The sequence below is a fragment of the Choristoneura fumiferana genome, chromosome 14, assembly GCF_025370935.1.
Source record: "Choristoneura fumiferana chromosome 14, NRCan_CFum_1, whole genome shotgun sequence".
Taxonomy (NCBI): domain Eukaryota; kingdom Metazoa; phylum Arthropoda; class Insecta; order Lepidoptera; family Tortricidae; genus Choristoneura; species Choristoneura fumiferana.
This window is the reverse complement of record NC_133485.1, coordinates 9,285,593-9,306,092: the sequence shown is the minus strand read 5'-3', so window position 1 is coordinate 9,306,092 and position 20,500 is coordinate 9,285,593. Positions and strand designations below refer to the sequence as shown.

The window sequence follows — 20,500 nt, the reverse complement described above, 5'->3', positions numbered from 1 at the left end:
TCCTTTTTTAAATATTGTTCTTACTATGCCCATCTTCAACTTATCAGGAAAAAGTGACTTTTCGATACATAGGTTTATTAGGTGAGTTAAAACCGATGTAATAAATGAATTAGTATACTTGATAGCTAAGGCCCGGATAAGGCCGCCTATTGCTCACCTTGTAATTTTAATAATTTGTTTTCTGTATCGCTTACTATGTCTGGTGTACAATAAAGAGTCTTTGTATTGTATTGTATTGTATTGTATTGTTATTAAATATACAGGTGCAATAATAAAATATGAAAGCAAAAAAATATTTATGAAAGACAAAAATACATCACGTGCTGTCATATTTAAACTATACGCGTTTGCGACAGCGCACTTCACACAAGTAAGCGGGGCGCAGAGAGCAATCTTCAGTCGTGATTAGTGGATGAAAAACTCATGATATTGACGAGTTATTACTGGTTAGTCTACCTAATCCTATAGTCAACCATCCCCGGTCTCCCCTAAGTCTTTTCAATGGAATCTAACTGGTCTCCATGGCGACTCATCCGTGCCTAAATAGAAACCGTGAAAATGTACCAACAAACGAGTAAAGTTTCGGCAAATGCCCAGTAATCCTTTTACCCGTTTTTTGCTGAGTTAAGTTTGTATTAAATATCACTTTCAGGAGTACCTACTGTTGTTAGTTATGGAAACTTTATTTATAATTAGCCGTTACCTGCGGCTCCGTCCGCATAGAATTCGGTTTTCACTGTCCCGCGGGAACTGATCGATTTTCCGGGATAAAAACCATCCTATATTCCCCGGGACGCAAACTACCTGTATACTTAATTTCATCGAAATCGGTTCGGCGGTTTAGACGTGATGGAGTAACAAACAAACAAACAGACTTACAAACTTTCTCATTTATAATATTAGTAGGATGGGATTATAAAATACTTGTAGACCATAGAGTAGAGAACACCTAAGCTCTCAATAGCTACTTTGTGGGAGAATTCTTGGTGAGCGGATTAGTAATTGTCCACCTTTGTACTGTTTGATGCTATTGAAAATATCGGTGCTTTGCGCTTTTAAACCTTTGGGTAAACTTCTTCAATACAATGGTAGAGATTTTCTACAAATATAGCTTTAAGGAGATCACGAAATAAAAAGTATTTTCACATAAAAATAGAACCTTGTGAGCTCTTCAGCATTTGTTTTATTAACTCCAGCTCCGTACTGATGTACTACTCGTATTGATGAAAATTTTGCTGTCTTATTATTGTTTTCTTAAAATTTAAATACTTAATTATCATTTTATCTATTTATATCACCAACACGTACAATTAATATTACAGGCGTTGAAGATTTTTAATATAAAATTTAACTTATCCGTAAAAATTTATTGAAGGTATTTTTTTCGTACAAACCTTGTTCTGACAATTACAAACGCAATAAAAAAGTAATTAGCCAAAAAGGTACACTCGTAGATATGATATAACCTAATATTTCGTCTTGGATTCAAATTCTTTTTATTAGATGTTCACGTCTATTACCTTATATTGACGATATTTTTATATGAGGAATAGAAGTATCAAGCCGCATTGACATATTTGTCGTGTTGTATTGTGATGCTCTCTGTCTCTCTCACTCTCTATAGCTTTGATACGACACAACACGAGCCGTCACAACACATTGCATCAGATAAATGTGAATGCAACCATATAAAATGTATGAAACCGATACCGTTCTGATGCGTCACGACACAACACGACAGATAAATGTGAATCCGGCTTCAGTTTCCTTTATTTAGATATGTAGGTATATATTTTCTGCTTCCAAATATTTTTTATTTAATGATAATAACGGATTTAACTATACCGTATATCGTATACCGCACGTAATGGCAATAGTAAGTAGGTACTTCTTAATTTAAGATTGTTGGAAGAAAAAGCCAGAAAGATGCTTTAAGTGAAAGACAGTGCTGATGATATGCTGGCACTCATTACACGTACTGTAACTGAACCAGTGAGATACACCTTTAGCCTCATCTGCGCTGTACATCAGGTGATATAGGGGTCAATCACGGTCAGTTTTATGTAAAAAACTTGAAATAAACTAGATACTTGCTTGCTAGAGGCTTGCAGGGTGAAATACGAAGTTTATTGTTACCGGGTACATTATACGAGAATGATGTGTAGACGATAGACGAAAACAATAGAGAATAATGTTCGAAGTATAAAACATAAACTGTATAACAATAATATTAGCAGGTTTAACAATTATGATAATTAACTAGAGCCAAAATTTAATACATTTGCGGTCAGGATTATATAATCAGAACTTGTTAGTCGCCATGATCTATTTTGTTAATACCGGGACAGAGATTTTCCGATTAGTTGTGACTCTAAACGATAAATTCAAAAGTCCATAACTTTGACTGTTTACCTACTAAACCTGCCGTTTGAATTTCAACATCACGTAGAAAGGTGTACTTTTAACCGACTTCAAAAAAGGAAGTTATCAGTTCGACCCGTATGAAACATGTAATATTATAAGAATTGCATAGTTTTTGTATATGTTAGTCCATACCAGCTTTTAAACATGTCTGCCAACTTTCAGTGTATTCTTCTATTTTTGTATATAAGCATTATCAAAATTTTAAGTAAATAGGTATACTTAACAATTGTTTTTTGAGGATAGCACTGTTGTTACTCACTTATAGTCCATTCAGGATAACATTGGACTCTAGAAGGTCACAGAAGAAGGGGCTCTAAACATTTTTTGTAGTCTTAATAATGATGATGATGATGATGATGATGATGAATAAAAGAAGTAATAAGATAAAGTCGTAATTTTGTTTAGTTTGTAAGTAGATTAATTAATACGTAATGTACTTACAAAATAACACAGTATTAATACGTAATTTGCTACATAATATTAATTCGATTTATATTTATACATAATTTGAATAACTGTGTTTCGTGGACTCATCCGGTCTTCCCTGTTTAAAAATATTCTACGCGTAGTTACTGCTATGAAGTTCAAGCTTTTTTCAATTCCAAATTTCATCAAATTTGGTGCAGTGCTTCACAACTATGTGAAAAGTTAACTATTCGTATATGATTAAAGGTCATCACATTTTGATCCAAACTGGCGAGTAAAAACTATAAATAATGTACAAAATTTTTCATGACTAAACAATATTATAAACGTTCCGTTTCTTGCAGAATGTTCTTTACCTCTGCCTCTTTAGGTACCTATTTTATAAGAAGACATTTTTGTTTTTAACGAAATACATAGGAATAGTTTTTTTATTGTTTTTAAATTATGATATGAAAAATAGCAAAGTTAATTTCACTAATATTAATTATAATTGCGAAAGTTTGTAAGTCTGTATGTTTTTTTGCAACCTGCTTCACGTCTTAACCGCTGAACCGATTTAGGTGAAATTGGGTAGGTATACAAATAGTACAAGTCCTGGGGAAGGACATAGAATAGTTTTATCCCGAAAAATTGCATAGTTCCCGCGGGATAGCAATAAACGGATTCTACGTGAACGAAGTCGCGGGCAACAGTTAGTTAATGAATAATTGAAAGTAAGATTGACGTCTTCGATATTTTGATTAGAATTAAGTTTTGACATCAAAATTTTCAAATAAATGGACTTCCTAAAGTGTGCATTATAAAGAACCTATTTTCCTTCTGTCCATTCCTATATTGAATAGACTGTAGCTGTTTTTGCATTTATGATGACTTTGTTCTTAATTTGTTACGTGTCTACTACATTATCATTATGAGGACTGAACCCTAAAAACACCTGTTAATCCCTCTTATGTCAGAAGTTAAAAAAAAAACACTGCATTGAAGTCGCGTTTATTACAAATAATACCACTTTAACAAATTGGAATAATAATGGAAAAAGATAGCCTTAGCTTTGGCACATGATATGTGTGTCTAGTTGTACGAGAGGTTAAGGTTATAATGACGGCTGACTATCCTATGATAAACAATTTATAGTAGTTGCTGGTATTTTTAGTGGTTTTAGAAGAGTAAAAAGACCTTTTTTAGGGTTCCGTAGTTAGGAACTAGGAACCCTTATAGTTTCGGAATGTCTGTCTGTCTGTCTGTCCGTGGCTAAGCTCAGAGACCGTTAGTACTAGAAAGCTGTAATTTGGCATGAATATACAGATCAGTCACGTCGATAGTGGTAAAATAAAAATAAAAAATTTGGGAGGATTTTCTATGGGAGGTAGACGTAAAGTGGGGGTGATTTTTTTTTCTCGACTTACCTTATAGTGTGGGGTATTGTTGGATAGGTCTTTTAAAACCATTGGGGCGTTGCCAAGACGATTTTTCGATTCAGTGATGTGTTAGCGAAATATTCAACTTTAAAGAGGAAAAATCATTAAAATTGAGTGCCCCTCCCCCTTTAAAATCTACTGTTGGGTAGAAAAAATTCAGAATGGTAGTAAATATATCAAATTTACAAGGAAAATTGTAGCGGCTAATATTGCTTGAGAATTATTATTAAGAGTAAATAGCAGCCTAAAGGTGTAAAACATACCTAAATTTGGAAGATTCCGTACACAAAGCAATCCTTAGAAAAATATTACTTGATTTTTTCGTATTGTCTATGGAACCCTATCCTGGGCGTGTCCGACAGGCTCTTGGCCGATTTTTTTAAGGATTTTGCTTTCAAAACTAACGCATAGACCAATCTCACATGAAATCAAATACCTACTGTCCTAACTCAAAATTTTGGGGCTTTTGAGTTAAATACAAAAGCCCCAAATTTTTGAGTTAGAACAGTACCTGTTTAATTTCATGTGCGCAATGTTATTGTGACTGTGTCATGTGTAATTAATTAGTCTTGACTATTTATGACACTACTTCAGTGGCTAAACGTGTTCGGCCGTTTAAAATCAAAAGTACTTAATTTCATTAAATGAAAACGTGTGCGTATTTATTTATGTAGTAATACCGTGATGCGTGGCGATATAAAATACAAAATAACCGCACCGTTCGGAATGTGTCAAACAAACCGCAGCACTCATAGCCTGTGTGGCGAGACAAGTGGCATACCCAACGAATGGTTTCGATTTCTATATTTGCTAGTGCTTTGGTTCTACGATAATTAAGAAAAAATTACATTGTTTAAGCGAACACTCATAATCAGACGTAAGTTAGAAACCAAAATTGATATTGTGTTTGGGATTGGGCAAGGACCTATTAAAGTGTTGGCTAACAAAGTGTTGGTCAAGTGTCGCCACCTCTTATTAGCTTAAATGTTGCATTAAACGATGTGGAAAAAATCATAATAGATAGTGCATGTTAAATTTCATTTAAATAATAAGAAAAATAAAAATAAACTATCTCGGCTCAGTAGGCTTTAAAGTTAACGCGTTCACTGCCACCGACGCAAATATGCGTTTTCGGAACTTGGCCCAGTGCCGCTGTCAAAATTATTCATACATTTTGAACGCACATGTGCGTCGGTGGCACCTGTGGAAGTCAGGTGGCAGTGAATGCGTTAGCGAGTAATAGTCGATCAGAAGTTAATATAAAATATTTGTCGAATGTTAAGTAGTACGGAACTAGCGTGGCCGCAATAGGGAATATTACTGCAATTTTATCCCGTCAGAGTGCAGCACTAGCACATACCATATATTTATGGTTTATGTTTTTTGAGTATCTTAAATGGCCGCAGGATGCCGTAATATCATATTATTTCAATTAAGTTTTTGGAAATATAGCTCTATCGCTACTATCGATGTAAATATCATTATTTTTTTACTTATAATATGTCATGATTTCTATAGGTATTAATACTCTTTGGTCATGATCTGTCATGGCGACAAAATATAAAGAGAACTGACGTTGTCATGGCTGTTTCTTTACGGTTTGTGCTTGTGTCGCCCCCTGCGCAGAGCTTTGCCTAATATGCCCTATTGGACCGTTTTTTTACTATATATTTCGTGAAGGGCCATTTATAAGCAACTAGCTTTTGCCCGCGGCTTCGCTCGCGTGGAATTCGGTTATCGCGCGCTCTTCCTTCGGGAACTATGCATTTTTCCGGGATTAAAAGTAGCCTACTGTGTTACTCTCTGGCCAATAAACTATCTCTATGCCAAAAATTACGTCGATCCGTCGCTCCGTTTCGACGTGAAAGACGGACAAACATACAAACACACACACTTTCGCGCTTATAATATTAGTATGGATTAGTATGGACTGTTTAACTTTCTTTTTTTTTTTTTTACTGCGAGAGAAATGAACACCACTGCCCATGAGTACCAACTACTCAAGGAGAGTCATTGGTCCGTTGCCGGCTTTATCTCGTGTACCTACTTATTTGTTTGTTTCAAATCTTGGAAGTTCATTTTGATCCACTTCCAGTGGGCGTATTGACTTTAAATTTTACATACGTAGGTTGAATGATAACAATCAGCAAAGAAAGCTTGTATTCAAAATAATATTTTTAACAGAAACTTATTACATGCCTAATTCATAAGTAAATAGCTATAGCTATTGCACTAAAGTGAAGTCTTGCTGAACTTCCGCAAAAATAATAAGCCTATTCGTCTCACTTACCTTAATTAACTGAAAAGGGCTTCTGCAGGAGGAACAGGGAAGAAAAAAAGGCTTTAACATTTGCATAATTAAATATCGGAATTAACTTTTCTATCTTAGAGATAATTAAGAGTTCTACGAGGGAACTGGAAGGTATTTTTTACCGATCTATTTTTTACAAGACATTCGGAATTTAACACAGATGTTTTTAATTCTTCAAAGCTTAAAAACATTTCATCCCTTGTCGCTAATGGATGATCGAATGGAAAATAAAACAACCCTATCTTTAAATTTCTGCTAATAAGCTTTTCTTGTTTTGGGTTGGGATTTTTTTATTCAAAGCGTATCTAATCCACCTACTTTTATATAAAATCGAGCGACCCTGATTTGAGTTCCGATCCCCAATGATTTCGATGCTAAAGCACCTATAACCGTACCTACGTATTGTCTGAAATATATAATGAATGATGTTGTCGAATTATTTGAAGAGTTTTTGCACTCGAGATTTTCGTGATTATTATCGGGAGCAAAATCAATTACGTATTCTCATCAATTTATTTATTTTATTTCAAGAAAGAAGAAAGAGAAAAAGAAGACATTTAGCCACTTTTACAAAAAACACACAAACGCAACCAAATATACGCAAAATAATTACACACAAATAAAGTAAAAATTCCGTTCTGTGGGATTGCCATCGAAGTAGAGGCAGACCGAAGAGGTCATGAAGTCATGCCGATTATGATTATTCGACGAATATCAAGTGGCAAGAGAGCATGCTCTCGATAAGGACGAATGACGGAAAAAAGGGGAGGACTTTGCTCAGCAGTGGGACATTTTAAAATACTAAGGAAAAAAAAACCGGCCAAGAGCGTGTCGGACACGCCCAAAATAGGGTTCCGTAGCCATTACGAAAAAGTTAAGTAATACTTTTCTAAAGATTTCGTATATTATACGGATTCTTCCAAGTTTTGGTATATTTTATACTTTAGGCTGCTATTCACTCTTAAAGTACTAATAATTCTCAAGCAAACTTACCGTTATAGTTTTCCTTGTAAGTTTGTTATACTTACTACTATTCTGAATTTTTCAAATTTCCGGTTTAGATTTTAGAGGGGGGGGGGGCACTCGATTTTATTGAAAATTTGCACTTTAAAGTTGAATATTTCGCAAACAAATCACTGAATCGAAAAATCGTCTTAGCAACCCCCTAATGGTTTTAAAAGACCTATCCAACGATATTATAGGGTTCGATGAGAAAAAAAAATTACCCTACTTTACGTCTATGAGAGGTACACTAAAAAAATTTTTTTTTATTGTGCTTTTTTGTCGGCATAGTTTATATATATATCTGTGCAAAATTACAGCTTTCTAGCATTGATAGTCCCTGAGCAAAGCCGCGGACGGACAGCCAGACAGACATGGCGAAACTATAAGGGTTCCGTTTTTGCCATTTTGACTCCGGAACCCTAAAAAGGAAAAATTACAAACATGAAAATGTACATAGTACTCGATTCTGGAGGCTTCTTCTACGGTTTCTTTCGAAGAGTAATAAATACCATTGTTTTGAATGACGGAGATCACTTATGATATGAAATAATGATGAGATGATTCACTGCGTGTTTTTGTCACATCACAGATTAAATGCAAAAACAGCAAATTAAATTTAACTCTATGCGGCAGGTGGAAGCCTATGTCCGACAGTGGACGTCCTACGGCTAATCTGATGATACCTAGAACAAAATGGCTCGTAGTAGGTAGGTATGGACTTCATATTACTTCTGAACACTGCGATCAATCCAGAAAGTTATGTAGGTACCTAATTAGAGCCTGAGAACTAAAATTCTTCTAAATTAGTTTTTTTTGTAAAGAACCCCAGTGTACCATTTTAGATTGGGTGGTTTGAAAATCCTTTAAGTATCTAATTTGCAGTATTTTCTTTCCATAAGGCGATTTGCGATGTAATTTGTTCAATTATTCGCTCTCAAATGGAGCGCAATTTTCCGACGCAGTAAGAAGGTATTAGCGAAGGTATCGGAGCAAAAAAAAAATAAGCAGATAATAATGATGTGCCGACATCAATAAAACCTAACGTTGTTTGCTTCAGGCCCGTTTTCTTATAACAGCTTTGCAGATCACAATGAACAGATTAATTTTGTTGCCAATTTATTTATTTATACCTGCACTTCACCTTCGTCCAACGAGAAGTTTGTTTCTTTTCCGGGCTAAAAAGTACCCCTTGCGTACAGACAGATACAGAGAAAACCAGCAAAGTATACTTCTTTATTATACATATTAGTGTAGTATAATATAATGTCGCCTCTGTATTTTCTGCCTTTAAACTGGTTGACTGACAGACAACGCATTAGGTACCTAAAATATTGGAGTTAGCTCCAGACTTGAAATTTGGTAGACATGTTTCTTTATAGAGCACTAAGAAGATTTTTTTCTAAATACCCTGGGGAAGGAGAGCTAGCTAAGTTTTGTTTTCTTCCACGCATGGCAGCGAATCCACGGGCCATTTAGCTTAACGTACATTTTTTCTGTATCGTCTTTATTGTTTAGGCAGCGAATTCCATGAAATATGAAAAAAATGTTCCATGTCGTCCACTATCTCAACCGCAATAGGTAAAAGGCTCTAAGACACCTGAGATTTTTGCTGTATGTAATTATTTTAACGTATTTTAGCAAATAAAGATTTACTTACTTACAACAAAAGGATACGTACGTAAGGTTAATAATAGTTAGTATTAATAGTACCTATATTATTTATATATTAAGTTGCCATTGAAGAGATAGAACAGAAAATTGCTTTTCAGTGCACTATAAACAAAACAACAACAATCAAGCGTTAGTATTATTGCTTTGTTCCTTTGAGACTGCTCTCGCTGTTCATGGTCTTGCTAATTTTGAATTTGTATTGGAACTGCTCAGTCATATTGAACATGCTATCGGCAACGAAAGTTGAGGTAAATTAACTACTTAGTATCGAGTTATCCATCTCTGCTAACAATCTTTTTATGTGATTCGATTTTAAACTCTAATTTCCAAAAGACTAAGCAGAAACCTATAGTATCGCGGAAAGTGATAATTCCGTGTGGCTCAACCCTCTTTAAAAAGCTAGTACTTTCCGTTGTTGATATCTCCAGAACAGCTCATTTTTCCTTTCGTTTCTCGTGTTTCTTGCTAATTAGGGCAAACCGTAACAGGCGCCTCTTTGCTTGGCTTGCTACTCGCCTCTCGTCGTTTGCCGCTTGATGCCCGCTTACCTTTTAAACGTACTAACAATAATGTTGAAGCAGGATTTAATGCTAATTATTTACTTACCTACTCCATTGTTCCCTTCTATCAAGTATAGATGTCTACAGCTCGCACCATCTCAAGTCAAGAACCTTTCTGAACACTTCAGATTCATCTTCGCTTTGTATATCGGCAATAATACTAAATAAATGTGAATTTTCTTCAGCAAAACAAAATTAAGTTCCGGTTAGATTAATTACGAGTTCGATGTTACTTTACTTAAGAAGCCAATAAGAAAAATGTGTAGGTATAGTATTTCACGAGTTTTAATATCGTCAACGGTTTCTGCTATCAATACTTCACGGTAATATGAATCCGGGCTGCAGAAATCTGCAAAACGGAACGAATCGCGAACGGAGTAGGTAGCGAGGGTAAAATTAATTTCACATGATGAATGAGTACACTGCGTTCGACGATGCGATTTACAATTTCCTCTGAAAATATTAAAGCTTATCTGCAACAACAAATCTGTTCTGACAGCTGGGAAAAAACCGCACGCAGTCTAAAGGTGGAATTTTCTTTGACTCTTCGCTAGAATATGAAAAATGTTATACTAACCAATGTTGTGTTAATTTCGCAAGCAATTTAAAATAAAATTCATTGATAAAATGTACCTACTGATGTTTTACCACAAAGAAACTTAACACAGATTCCGGCTACAAATGAACTATTGTTCGCGCAAAATACATTCGAGTAAAATAAATGGGATGACACAGTAGCCGGAAATAGCTGTGTATGTTTTTATTATCTCTGTACCGTTCACATTTTGGTTCACATTAACTGTGACATATTCAGACAGGCGTATAAGCCTTGAGTGCGTGGACGTGAAATTTTTCTTCGTATTAAATTGTCATTTCGATGTCACACAAGTGTGTTAGTATTTTTAACCGACTTCAAAAAAAGGAGGAGGTTATCAATTCGGTTGTATTTTTTTTTTATATTTGTTACCTCAGAACTCTGTCATTTATAAACCGATTTTTTTTTTTATTTTCGTTCGTGTGTCTGATGTGTTACTCTTGAAAATCATCATTAGGTTAAGTGGAACTGATAATGTAGACCACATTTGACCACCGGAGCTACTACTCAGTAACAAGTACTTCACGGGTTGAATTTCAATTACTTTAACACAGTTGCTAAGCAATTTATGCTCCTTGTAATGCATATGGTGAAATGGAATGGGTAGTGAAGCACCAGAACTCCTCAATAACGAACGTCTCTGTATCGGGAAAAGGAATCTTTCGTAAATGGTGACGACCAGTTGACATTGAACTATTGTATCTTAGATCTTTTAGGTATTTACACTAAACATCGGGAAAAAAAATTATAACAAAAAATTTAACCGACTACAAAAAAACCATGAAAATAATTTTCTACCAGTCTGAAGTCGGTGCCTCAGCACGAACCAGAAGGAGTGATTATATATATAATTATGTAGGTATGTAGGTGAGGTTGACGACTATAGCTCCACTCCTGCTGGCTTGTGCTGAGGCACTGACTTCAGACTGATAGAAAATTATTTTCATGCTTTTTAGGATTCCGTACCTCGAAAGGAAAAAACGGAACCCTTATAGGATCGTTTTGTTGTCCGTCCGTCCGTCCATCCGTCTGTCAAGACCCTTTTTCTCAGGAACGCGTGGAGGTATCAAGCTGAAACTTATATCAAATACTTAGCTCTACTGTCACTTGGAGCTGTCTAAAATCAAACTTTTAAGCCAACGCAATCAAAAGATACAGCGCGTTTATGCCGCAAGTATCCGCAAATTTTCGATACTCGCTAGGGAATCAAAACCTACAGGGTACTTCCCGTGAACTCAGAATCTTGAAATTTGGTACGAAGCAACGTCTTATAGCACAGATAAAGGAAAAATTGCGAAAACCGTAAATTTTTAGTTACTAAAAATATTTTTAATAATTTTAAAGTTACTACTTGTACGGAACCCTCGGTGCGCGAGTCCGACTAGCACTTGGCCGGTTTTTTTATTTGTAGTCGGTTAAATTTTTTGTTATATTTTGAAGTAACGATGATCAAATTTAATGCGGATTTAAAGCTTTTTATTGAGTAAGACAAAATCAACGTTCTTCTAATTAAATTATGTCTTTTTATTTAGTATTTTAGTCTTCGCGCAGCTCACATCATTTATCTTCACATAGACCGTATTTCTGTCAGCAGTAGCTCTGTCTCTATTTCAGTACTATTTTCAAGACATTAAGAATTGTTTAATTAGAAAACTAATTAATTGAAAATGCTAAAATAAAGACACGGTTTTAAGCATTTAACTTCTTAACTTTGCTTTGTTTTTCAAAATGGTGAAGATACTCTGCTCTTTGACCCCCACATCGCGCGGTCTCCCTCAAGCGACATCAAAAGACGTAGCGACAGGGAGCGGCGCCTTCGGACTGGGAACTTTACCTATCGGGATTATCCTATCACGAGCAAACAAGTAGCCGCAAAGCTTCGCCGAACTGGCTGAGCACACGTGAACTATGCTAACGAACAGACGATAAATCCTTTATCTTATTACGGATCTGACTGTTGGAAAAACTCCCGAAAATGGAGCGTCACTCTCGGCCTCGCCCAATCCTATTTACTTGATGCTACCGCTGGACGTTTTCGCCTTTTAGGGTTCCAGCAATATCGAGAGGGCTTTATAATACCTATGTGTGTAATAAATTGCTGGAAGATCTTTTTTCCTCTCCGTTAATGTGTTTTAAATTTTACAATTAATATATTTTACGTTAGTAAATGAATTTGGTTTTTATTAACTGGCTTTCAGATTGTCAGACCGTTAAAAGGTGGATATAATTTAATTACCGCACGTTTATTTTTACCAAAAACTTTATGCACGTAATCCCTGAGCTTACCCAAATGGAATCACGTTGAAATGTGAAAGTGGATTTAAAACAAAGTCCGAATTATCCGAGTGAGTTAGCCGTATTAGGCACTGGTTGGTAAAGCAGAACGGGCACTGGAATGGATGGACCGTATATTTTTAACAGTTCCGTTGTCGGATCGTAAAGAATGATCCGATGTCTCGAGCGACACCATTACTTCTCGTGCGGCATGAAAAATTCATACGGCAGCCGTTTGATCGCGTTAACGTGCGAGTCGTCGCAAGCGCATCTCGGGGGGGCTGCTAGAGCGCGGCTTATGGTTCGCCGCTCCGCGCGTACCGCGCCACCGACAACCAGCCCTGCGTCGTAACACTTACTTTAAATTAAATTTATGTCACGCCACATCGTCTGCAATGTCTGCAATACTCCTCTGCTATGTTTTCACAATCCTTCCTTTTACACCACGCTTTAATTCAACGAAACACGCTCTCATTTCAATAATTCTAACATTTTATTTTTGTTTCAGTGGACCTACTCCAGATGCTTGAGTTTAATGTGACCGTGTCCTTCCCCGCTGCACCACTGCTAACTGTCATTTTAGCATTAGTCGGTAAGTGCTTGTATCCATATGCATGACCATAGTTTACCTCATATGTCACGAAGTTGAGATATTAACGATTTAGTAGTACGGATGCGAGAGCACTCGTGAGTAAAGCAGTGCATGCGGCGTACTAACAGTCTGAACGAGTGACGACTCGTCGCGCACTTGACGCGTCGCGAGCTCTCATGCCGTTCGCAGTCGCTTTCATGGTTTTCACGCTCCTCGGAATAAGTTCGCTTAAACGTTTCACGATGCAAAACCTTTGATACCTTGACTTTGCAACTGGCAACGTGTTGAAATTGAAAAGCCGGAATTATCATAAAGTTTGAACTATTATATGGTTCTTTTACTTTGTATCATATAAACTATGCTACGGAGAAATGCGCGGTTAGACGTCATGCGATTAAGTTTAGGATGGCGAGGTTGTGAATTTACGACGATACCTTTTTCTCATTGTTTCCTAATAAAATTTTGCTTTTGCCATTATGTATGAACTTCAATCAATTTTTTTATTTAAATATTACGACGTCCTTCTGAAAGAAAATACTTACGGGTTCGTAAAGCTATAGATTTGAGTGCTGGCGATGTCAGCGTTCCGTTACACGAGTCTCTGAGAAAGCGCGGTTGAGGTGAGCTTACTCCCAAATCTCCCGATGGTCAACTGCGATGTGCCCAGTCATTGCTTTTCATTTAGGTCTATATTTGTACCGTGAGTTTTCGCGGAAATGGGTCGATTGGGCCTATCCTGTATCGAGGTTGGCGTGCCGACGGACGTTCGGCTTTTTGTTGACATAGTTCCACTTTAACGCTGGGTTATTGGATTTTAAAATAGGTTACGAGGACCTCTTTCCTGTGTTGTTAAAATCGGAAACTATTTCGGTTCAAATGTATAGGTACAGTTTATGATTTGACCTAACTTATTTATTACTATTTGTTGCCTAATTATAAAAAAATTACTAAGTATAGTTTTGTAGCGTAGCTAGCTTATGTAACGCGTGTTTTAAACAACTATGTTGATGATGTTATGTTGCAGCATTTTTTCAACCACCCAGCTGTTTTCGGTATTACCTAGTATTCAGTGTTCGGTATTATTCCGTTGCAAATTTTCTTAAAATAATTGTAAAAAAATGACTAATTATAAAAGTAGTAATGATGTAGGTAGGAATGGACAAAAAAGGTGGAATTCGAGTTGACGGTTTTTATTAAATTTACTTTACATAGTTGTTATTTTTTATATTGGCTATATACTCGTCCAAACATAATGCAAATTAACTGAAGTTCTAAAATTGTCGTATAAACCTTTTATAAAAAAAAGCTACAACTTCCGTGTACAAAGATAACCAAGCACGTGAACCATGCGGGCTCATCTACCATACCACTAGCCTAACTAGTATCGCGAACATTTATCTCGTGTCTATCGTCTCGATGTTAGTAGGTCGGTCGATTCAACAAGTAAGTCGGGCGCGGTTCGGCGCGGCCGGCGCCTGTTGCGCGCGGGACGGCGGGGCGGGGCATCTGTTGCGTCTCGCAGGCGCCTCCAGGCCGCCCACTCACAGCCGTGCCTTTGCCCATGTATTGTTTTTTTTTGACTACCTTTACAATGGACCCCGGACCTAAAGTTTGGAAAATTTGGTTTCGGTTAAATATCCTGAGATTTTGATATGACATAGATTTCAAAGTCCTGAACAAAAGTCTCCAAGGGTGCTACCTCCGTTTCCGAGTCCCTTTCAGAGTTCAGTTTAGTTTTTAGAGAATTTTGTTCAGGATTTTGAAATCTATAACATATCAAAATCTCAGGATATTTAACTGAAACGACATTTTCCCTACTTTAGGTCCAGGGTCCTTTACTTGCTTCCCCGTCGAATATGTAAAAGACCTGCAGGGCTACTCCGAAGCTCGAAACTCGAAGTTCGTGTCGTGCGGTCCCTCTGACACTTATACTATTTAATACGAGAGCGAGAGGAACCGCACGACACGAACTTCGAGTTTCGAGTTTCGGAGTAGCCCTACTGTCGAATTGCGCTGTGCCACGAGGCTGCGTTTCCGCTGAATAAAGGAGCTCTTCAAGCTGATTTTCTATGATTATTATCATTTCGTTATTTTATATATGTAGTTTCATTATGTCTCTTGCTCTTGCTTCATGTACCTAGTTTAAAAACTAAAGAACTTCCTAGGTGTGTGACGGTCATCAATAGGGATGTTGACACTATTAAAAAATAATTCGAAGACACGACTCCAGTAAAAAAAACGCTTTATTAAAATAGATTAATTTTCGATTAACTGCAAAATTAGATTTTTTGTTGCTTTAAAACAAATAAATAGTTAGTTGATTGAGTTGGCGAACAAATGACGTCATATGTTGCTATTTCCATTCAAACTCTATGGGAGAATTGTGTTGTGACAGCTCATAAAAAGTACGTTAGTTGATTGGTGGAGTCAACATCCCTATTCATAATGGTTTATGATGCTTAATTGGTCTCCCAATCATTCATTTACTGTCCTCATTTACTTGGTTACTTAATTACATGCAAAACTAGATAACAGTTGTTTAACTTAACTATGCAGATCGATACTCAGGTATTAATTGCGTAACAAGTAAGAATCATCTTAGTTGGGGTAGAAATGTAACACGCATGCAGCAATGTACAAGAACATGGCGTCGGTGAGATTGCCAATTTCATTATATGCATTTTTTTGATATATGGATTTTAGCATTTAATTTAATAGCCATATGTGCAAAAAATAATATATGAAAAAAATCACAACGAAATTGGCAATCTCACCGACGATGGTGTTCTATATTTGCAAACGAGTTTAATATCATGATTTTTGAGTAAACTATTAAAATGTTTCCTTTTTGCGCATAGCACAATAAGTTGTAAAAACGAAAAGAAACTCATATATTTTATTGTTAGACCTCAACAAATCACTATAGCACAGAGATTTTCTCGCAATCAACAACTGTTTGATCAAAAATAATGATACACCTAATTTGGCGTGATGTTTGCTATTTCTGATATCTTAGAATTCTCCTTTTGCTCCAGCTATAACGAGACAAATTGTGAGTGTAAAACTGCGTTCGCCTCGTCAAAGTGAAGCGGCGTCAACTGCTATTGAGTTGTTGGAATTGCTCGCATGTATTTGCATACTAATGATTTGTACACATTATTTCGTTGCCAATGGCTTCAAATGCCACTTTGGTGGGTATCTATTTATTCCTGCCACCACGAGTATAAGTATGAATGACGCAGCGTGCGAGGTTTTGTTGTAATTATCTAGGCAAATGATTTCTGCGCTAAAAATTGTAGATGTAGTCTAAGATACTGTAAATTTAATTTAATATTATCCACTAAAGAATTATTCCTTACCAAGAAAATAAGCATTTCAAATTGAATCACAGGAACTGAAGTTAAGCCTGAAACATTTTCCATTATAATTTAGTTTACAATTTCATTTCGCAATTGTTTTCAACAAAAGGCACTTCTACAAATTGATTTCACAACCAAGTAACGGGAATGATTTTTCTTAGTAAAATATTTATCAGTAGGTATTTCTAGTGAATACAACCAATCATTTCTTTCATTCCTCGTTTTTTTAGTGAATAGAATTTTCTTTTTGCTTTTTAGGCTTTGCAGCTTGCATGAATTATTCTAGATATATGTATGCATGCACTTTGACCTATATAAAATACAGGAAATCAAAAGGTTACACGTCATAACAGATATACAAAGGCGGACTTACCCGTTAAAGATAGTTCCTCCAGTTAAAATGACATTTAGAAAAACAAAAAAAAAAACGAAACCTAAATAAATTATAGGTACTTATAACATAAATTTTCCCTACGTACAGTCGAGTTCATAAACTTGTGAGCAAACATTTTATCAAAAAAATATGAACCCGACTATTGTTAACGGCGTAGGCTCGTGTTCAGATATTTTTGATTGAATTTTTTCTCGCAAGTTTATGAATTCGACTGTACTGGCTACAAATACAACAGCAAACGGTAAACTAAAACGAAGTAACAGAATTGGTTTAATTTTGTCCTGCGCAATAGTATCCACCGCGTTCCGAAATAAGTTGTACCACGACCAGCAGTTCCTCAGACTCAATTATTGTTACGAGCTCGCTCAGAAATTCTAATCTTGAAGTTGAGCACGTGTGCGCCCGCATTGCATATCGTCTGATTAATATCGCCGGTTGAGTCGGGCCGCCGTCATACGGCTTCTCACAATTTTCAAATCCGACCGCGCTTTGTGTACCTACGATACGTACCTACCTACCTACCTACCGTAACCTACCTACTGTACCATTGCATTAACAGAATAGTATGTGGGTAAAGTCCGAACACGCCTTAGAGCTCCAGTATGTTTTTTTGGTATTTTTAATTTTCGTCAAGTGATCAATGGTGAGCGAGCTTCTTTTTGACGTTCTCAATCTTTCTTTCAGTTTCTTAATGCGGAGAGGTTACGAATTTAAAATTTCAATCTGTCTCCAGCGATGGTATCGCTCGCGCTCGCCGGTCGTCCCGGCATCTCGTGAACTCTAAAACTGTCTGCCAAAGCGATTATTTTCAATCCGTTCCCAGCAGCCAAGAGATTCGGCATATTTAATAAGCTCTATTATCTACGTCACTCTGTCCTGAGGCCCGCAGACGATTCAATTATACCAACTCAGATTGTGAATTTGTTATACCGCGCTCTGGCCGCACGTCTTGTCTTACCTCTTTGCACTTCATATCTTTCGTGTGTCTTGAGAAATTTCTGTTTAAAATTAGTTTTCAAACCAATTTCTGACTTGACAGCATATCGATATCATCTACATTCTAAATTATTATACGTAGACGACGTTAGAAACTTGTTAGTCAAGACTAAATTTCTGAAACTCGACAGAATGAGTTCAGGTACACCGAAGGCTAATGAAATAATTTATATCCTAACAGTAGTATTATGGTATATCTGTGTTTGTGTAGGTATGTGTATATGCCCAATAGTAGTTTTTGTTGACTGACAGCGATCCCAGCGATCTACTGCAGTTGCAAAAAAACGCAAATAATCACTTTGTACACGGATTATTAATGAGTTTTAGAATAAAAAAACCTGTGTTATTACTGTATTGGTTATATGCTCGATGATGTGTCCAAAATATTTACTCAGCGGCACAAAATTTAGCCCAGTCTACATTAAAAAAAAAAATAAGATTTTTGTTCAAAATTTCATTTTGATTACAAGCTTTTTTGCTGGCTGTAATTTCTGTTGACTGTACTTGCGATGTGATCTAAACTACATTTCCGTACCAAATTTCAAGTCGATGTCAACCGTGGAGGAGTTTCGCCCTGCGGAGACGATCCTGGCTGGACTAAAAGGATGTCACTACCAGATTATTGTATTGCGACCAGATTTACATAAGTATGCCAAATCGAACACGTCAATCCGAACACTGGATGTGGTTAAAATTCAGCTTCCTAGACCTTTTTTGACCTAAATAAATAAACAAACTGAGTAAGCTAAGTAAAAGATTGTAATAATTACCTATTACTGCATAGATTTGAGGGCCAGATTTTTTTCCGCTCAGTGTAGGTCAGATGTAGATCGAATTGTTATTGTTTTATGCCACGCTCAATTTGGAGCGAGAATAGGTCGGCGAAAGTGACCTGAAATCGGTTAAACATGATCTAAACGATATTCGCTACGGGATTTATGTCGCTATGATTTAGCCCAAAAGTATGGGCTTGAAATATGTGGTAACTCACTTTGGCTATGTCTAAGACCTTTATGTTCTACTGCTGGAATTACAAGTATTAAGCCAGGCAATTAAAATATCGAGTAAGACTTCTTATTAGTTTATTAAAATAAATCGCTAAGGAAGCTGTGTTACAAAAACGGAATATTTTCTTAGAAGAAAGAGTGGCGCCATCTGCGGCCAAATATTAAAACTTGAACCTGCGTTCATAGAGTATGCTACATAAAACCTTTAAAGTTAATATTTCAACACTCCCACTTAATTTTACAAGGTTATATGTAATCTACGTACACCCTCACTGTACAAAAACTAAAAAGATCAACTTAAAACCATTGAGACACCAATACAAAGGCTAACTTATCCTATGTATATAGTTCAATCCAACTTACTTATGACATACTGACAAAACTTAAAACAGCACTCTGTCTATAATCTGCCTAAATTTACAAACAGGCAGAGCCTTAGTAAGAAAATCTGCCAATTGAGATGAACTTTCAACATATTTAATACTTATTATATTACTTTCAACTTTTTCTCTTATGAAATTGTATCTGACATCAATGTGCTTACTTCTCTTGTGAAAAACTGGATTATGAATCAATTTAATTGCACTCTGATTATCAATATTTAAAGTTACAGATATTTGAGGCTCATTAATGTCTAGCAAAAATTGCCTAAGCCACAATATTTCCTTAGCTGCATCGCCAGCAGCCATATATTCTGACTCTGTAGTGGACAGTGCCACGGTGTTCTGCTTTCTACTACACCATGTAACAGGCCACCATTCATAAGAAATATGTATCCAGTATTCGACCTTCTGGTGTCCACATCTCCGGCAAAATCAGAATCTGAATACCCTACCAGCTCACTATCACCATAGTACCGAATTGACTTTTCTTTTGTATTAATTAAATACCTTATAATTCGCTTTAGAGCATTGACATGTGCAACACCAGGATTGTTGACATACCTACTCACAAGGTTAACTGCATAAGATATATCAGGTCTAGATACAGATGACAAAAACAATAAGGCTCCCACTGCCTCCCTATATTGGAACTTATTACACTCAACAATTTCATTTTTTTTCAACTGTACACTAACATCTGCAGGTGTAGTACAACCCTTAGCATCTGTCATATTAAATTTCTTAATTATGCTCTCTATGTACCGCTTTTGACTGATAGTCACACATCCTTGCTTTTGACTTATCTCCATGCCAATAAAACAATTACAATCTAACACTTTTATTTCAAATTTCTGTCTTAAGTCATTTAAAATGATGGATAAAATATTTCTACTCTTTGAGATTAATAATCCATCATCAACATAGATAATTAGCAATACTTTGATATTATCAAAATATCCTACAAATACACAATTGTCAGATTGGCATGGTTTGAACCCATATGTAGTTAAAAAAAAAAAAAACTTTTTATTCCAGCATCTAGAACTCTGTTTAAGCCCATATAATGATTTGTTCAACTTACATAC

The 20,500-nt window shown here is 36.1% G+C and overlaps 1 protein-coding gene and 1 long non-coding RNA gene across 2 annotated transcripts in view; one reads left to right on the top strand and one right to left on the bottom strand.

Annotated features, from left to right (window-relative positions):
* LOC141434980 (membralin-like) overlaps positions 1-20,500 on the top strand; it is a 131,127-nt gene that overhangs the window by 14,223 nt on the left and 96,404 nt on the right. The window contains exon 5 of the mRNA XM_074097475.1: positions 13,193-13,276. Within this exon, the coding sequence (XP_073953576.1) occupies positions 13,193-13,276 (84 nt within the window). The remainder of the gene's footprint in view (positions 1-13,192; positions 13,277-20,500) is intronic.
* LOC141435072 (uncharacterized) lies at positions 16,110-17,361 on the bottom strand. The gene is made up of 3 exons (XR_012452107.1): positions 17,009-17,361; positions 16,636-16,682; positions 16,110-16,311 (listed from the first exon to the last, which is right to left on the bottom strand). It is a non-coding gene; the product is annotated as an uncharacterized lncRNA (long non-coding RNA).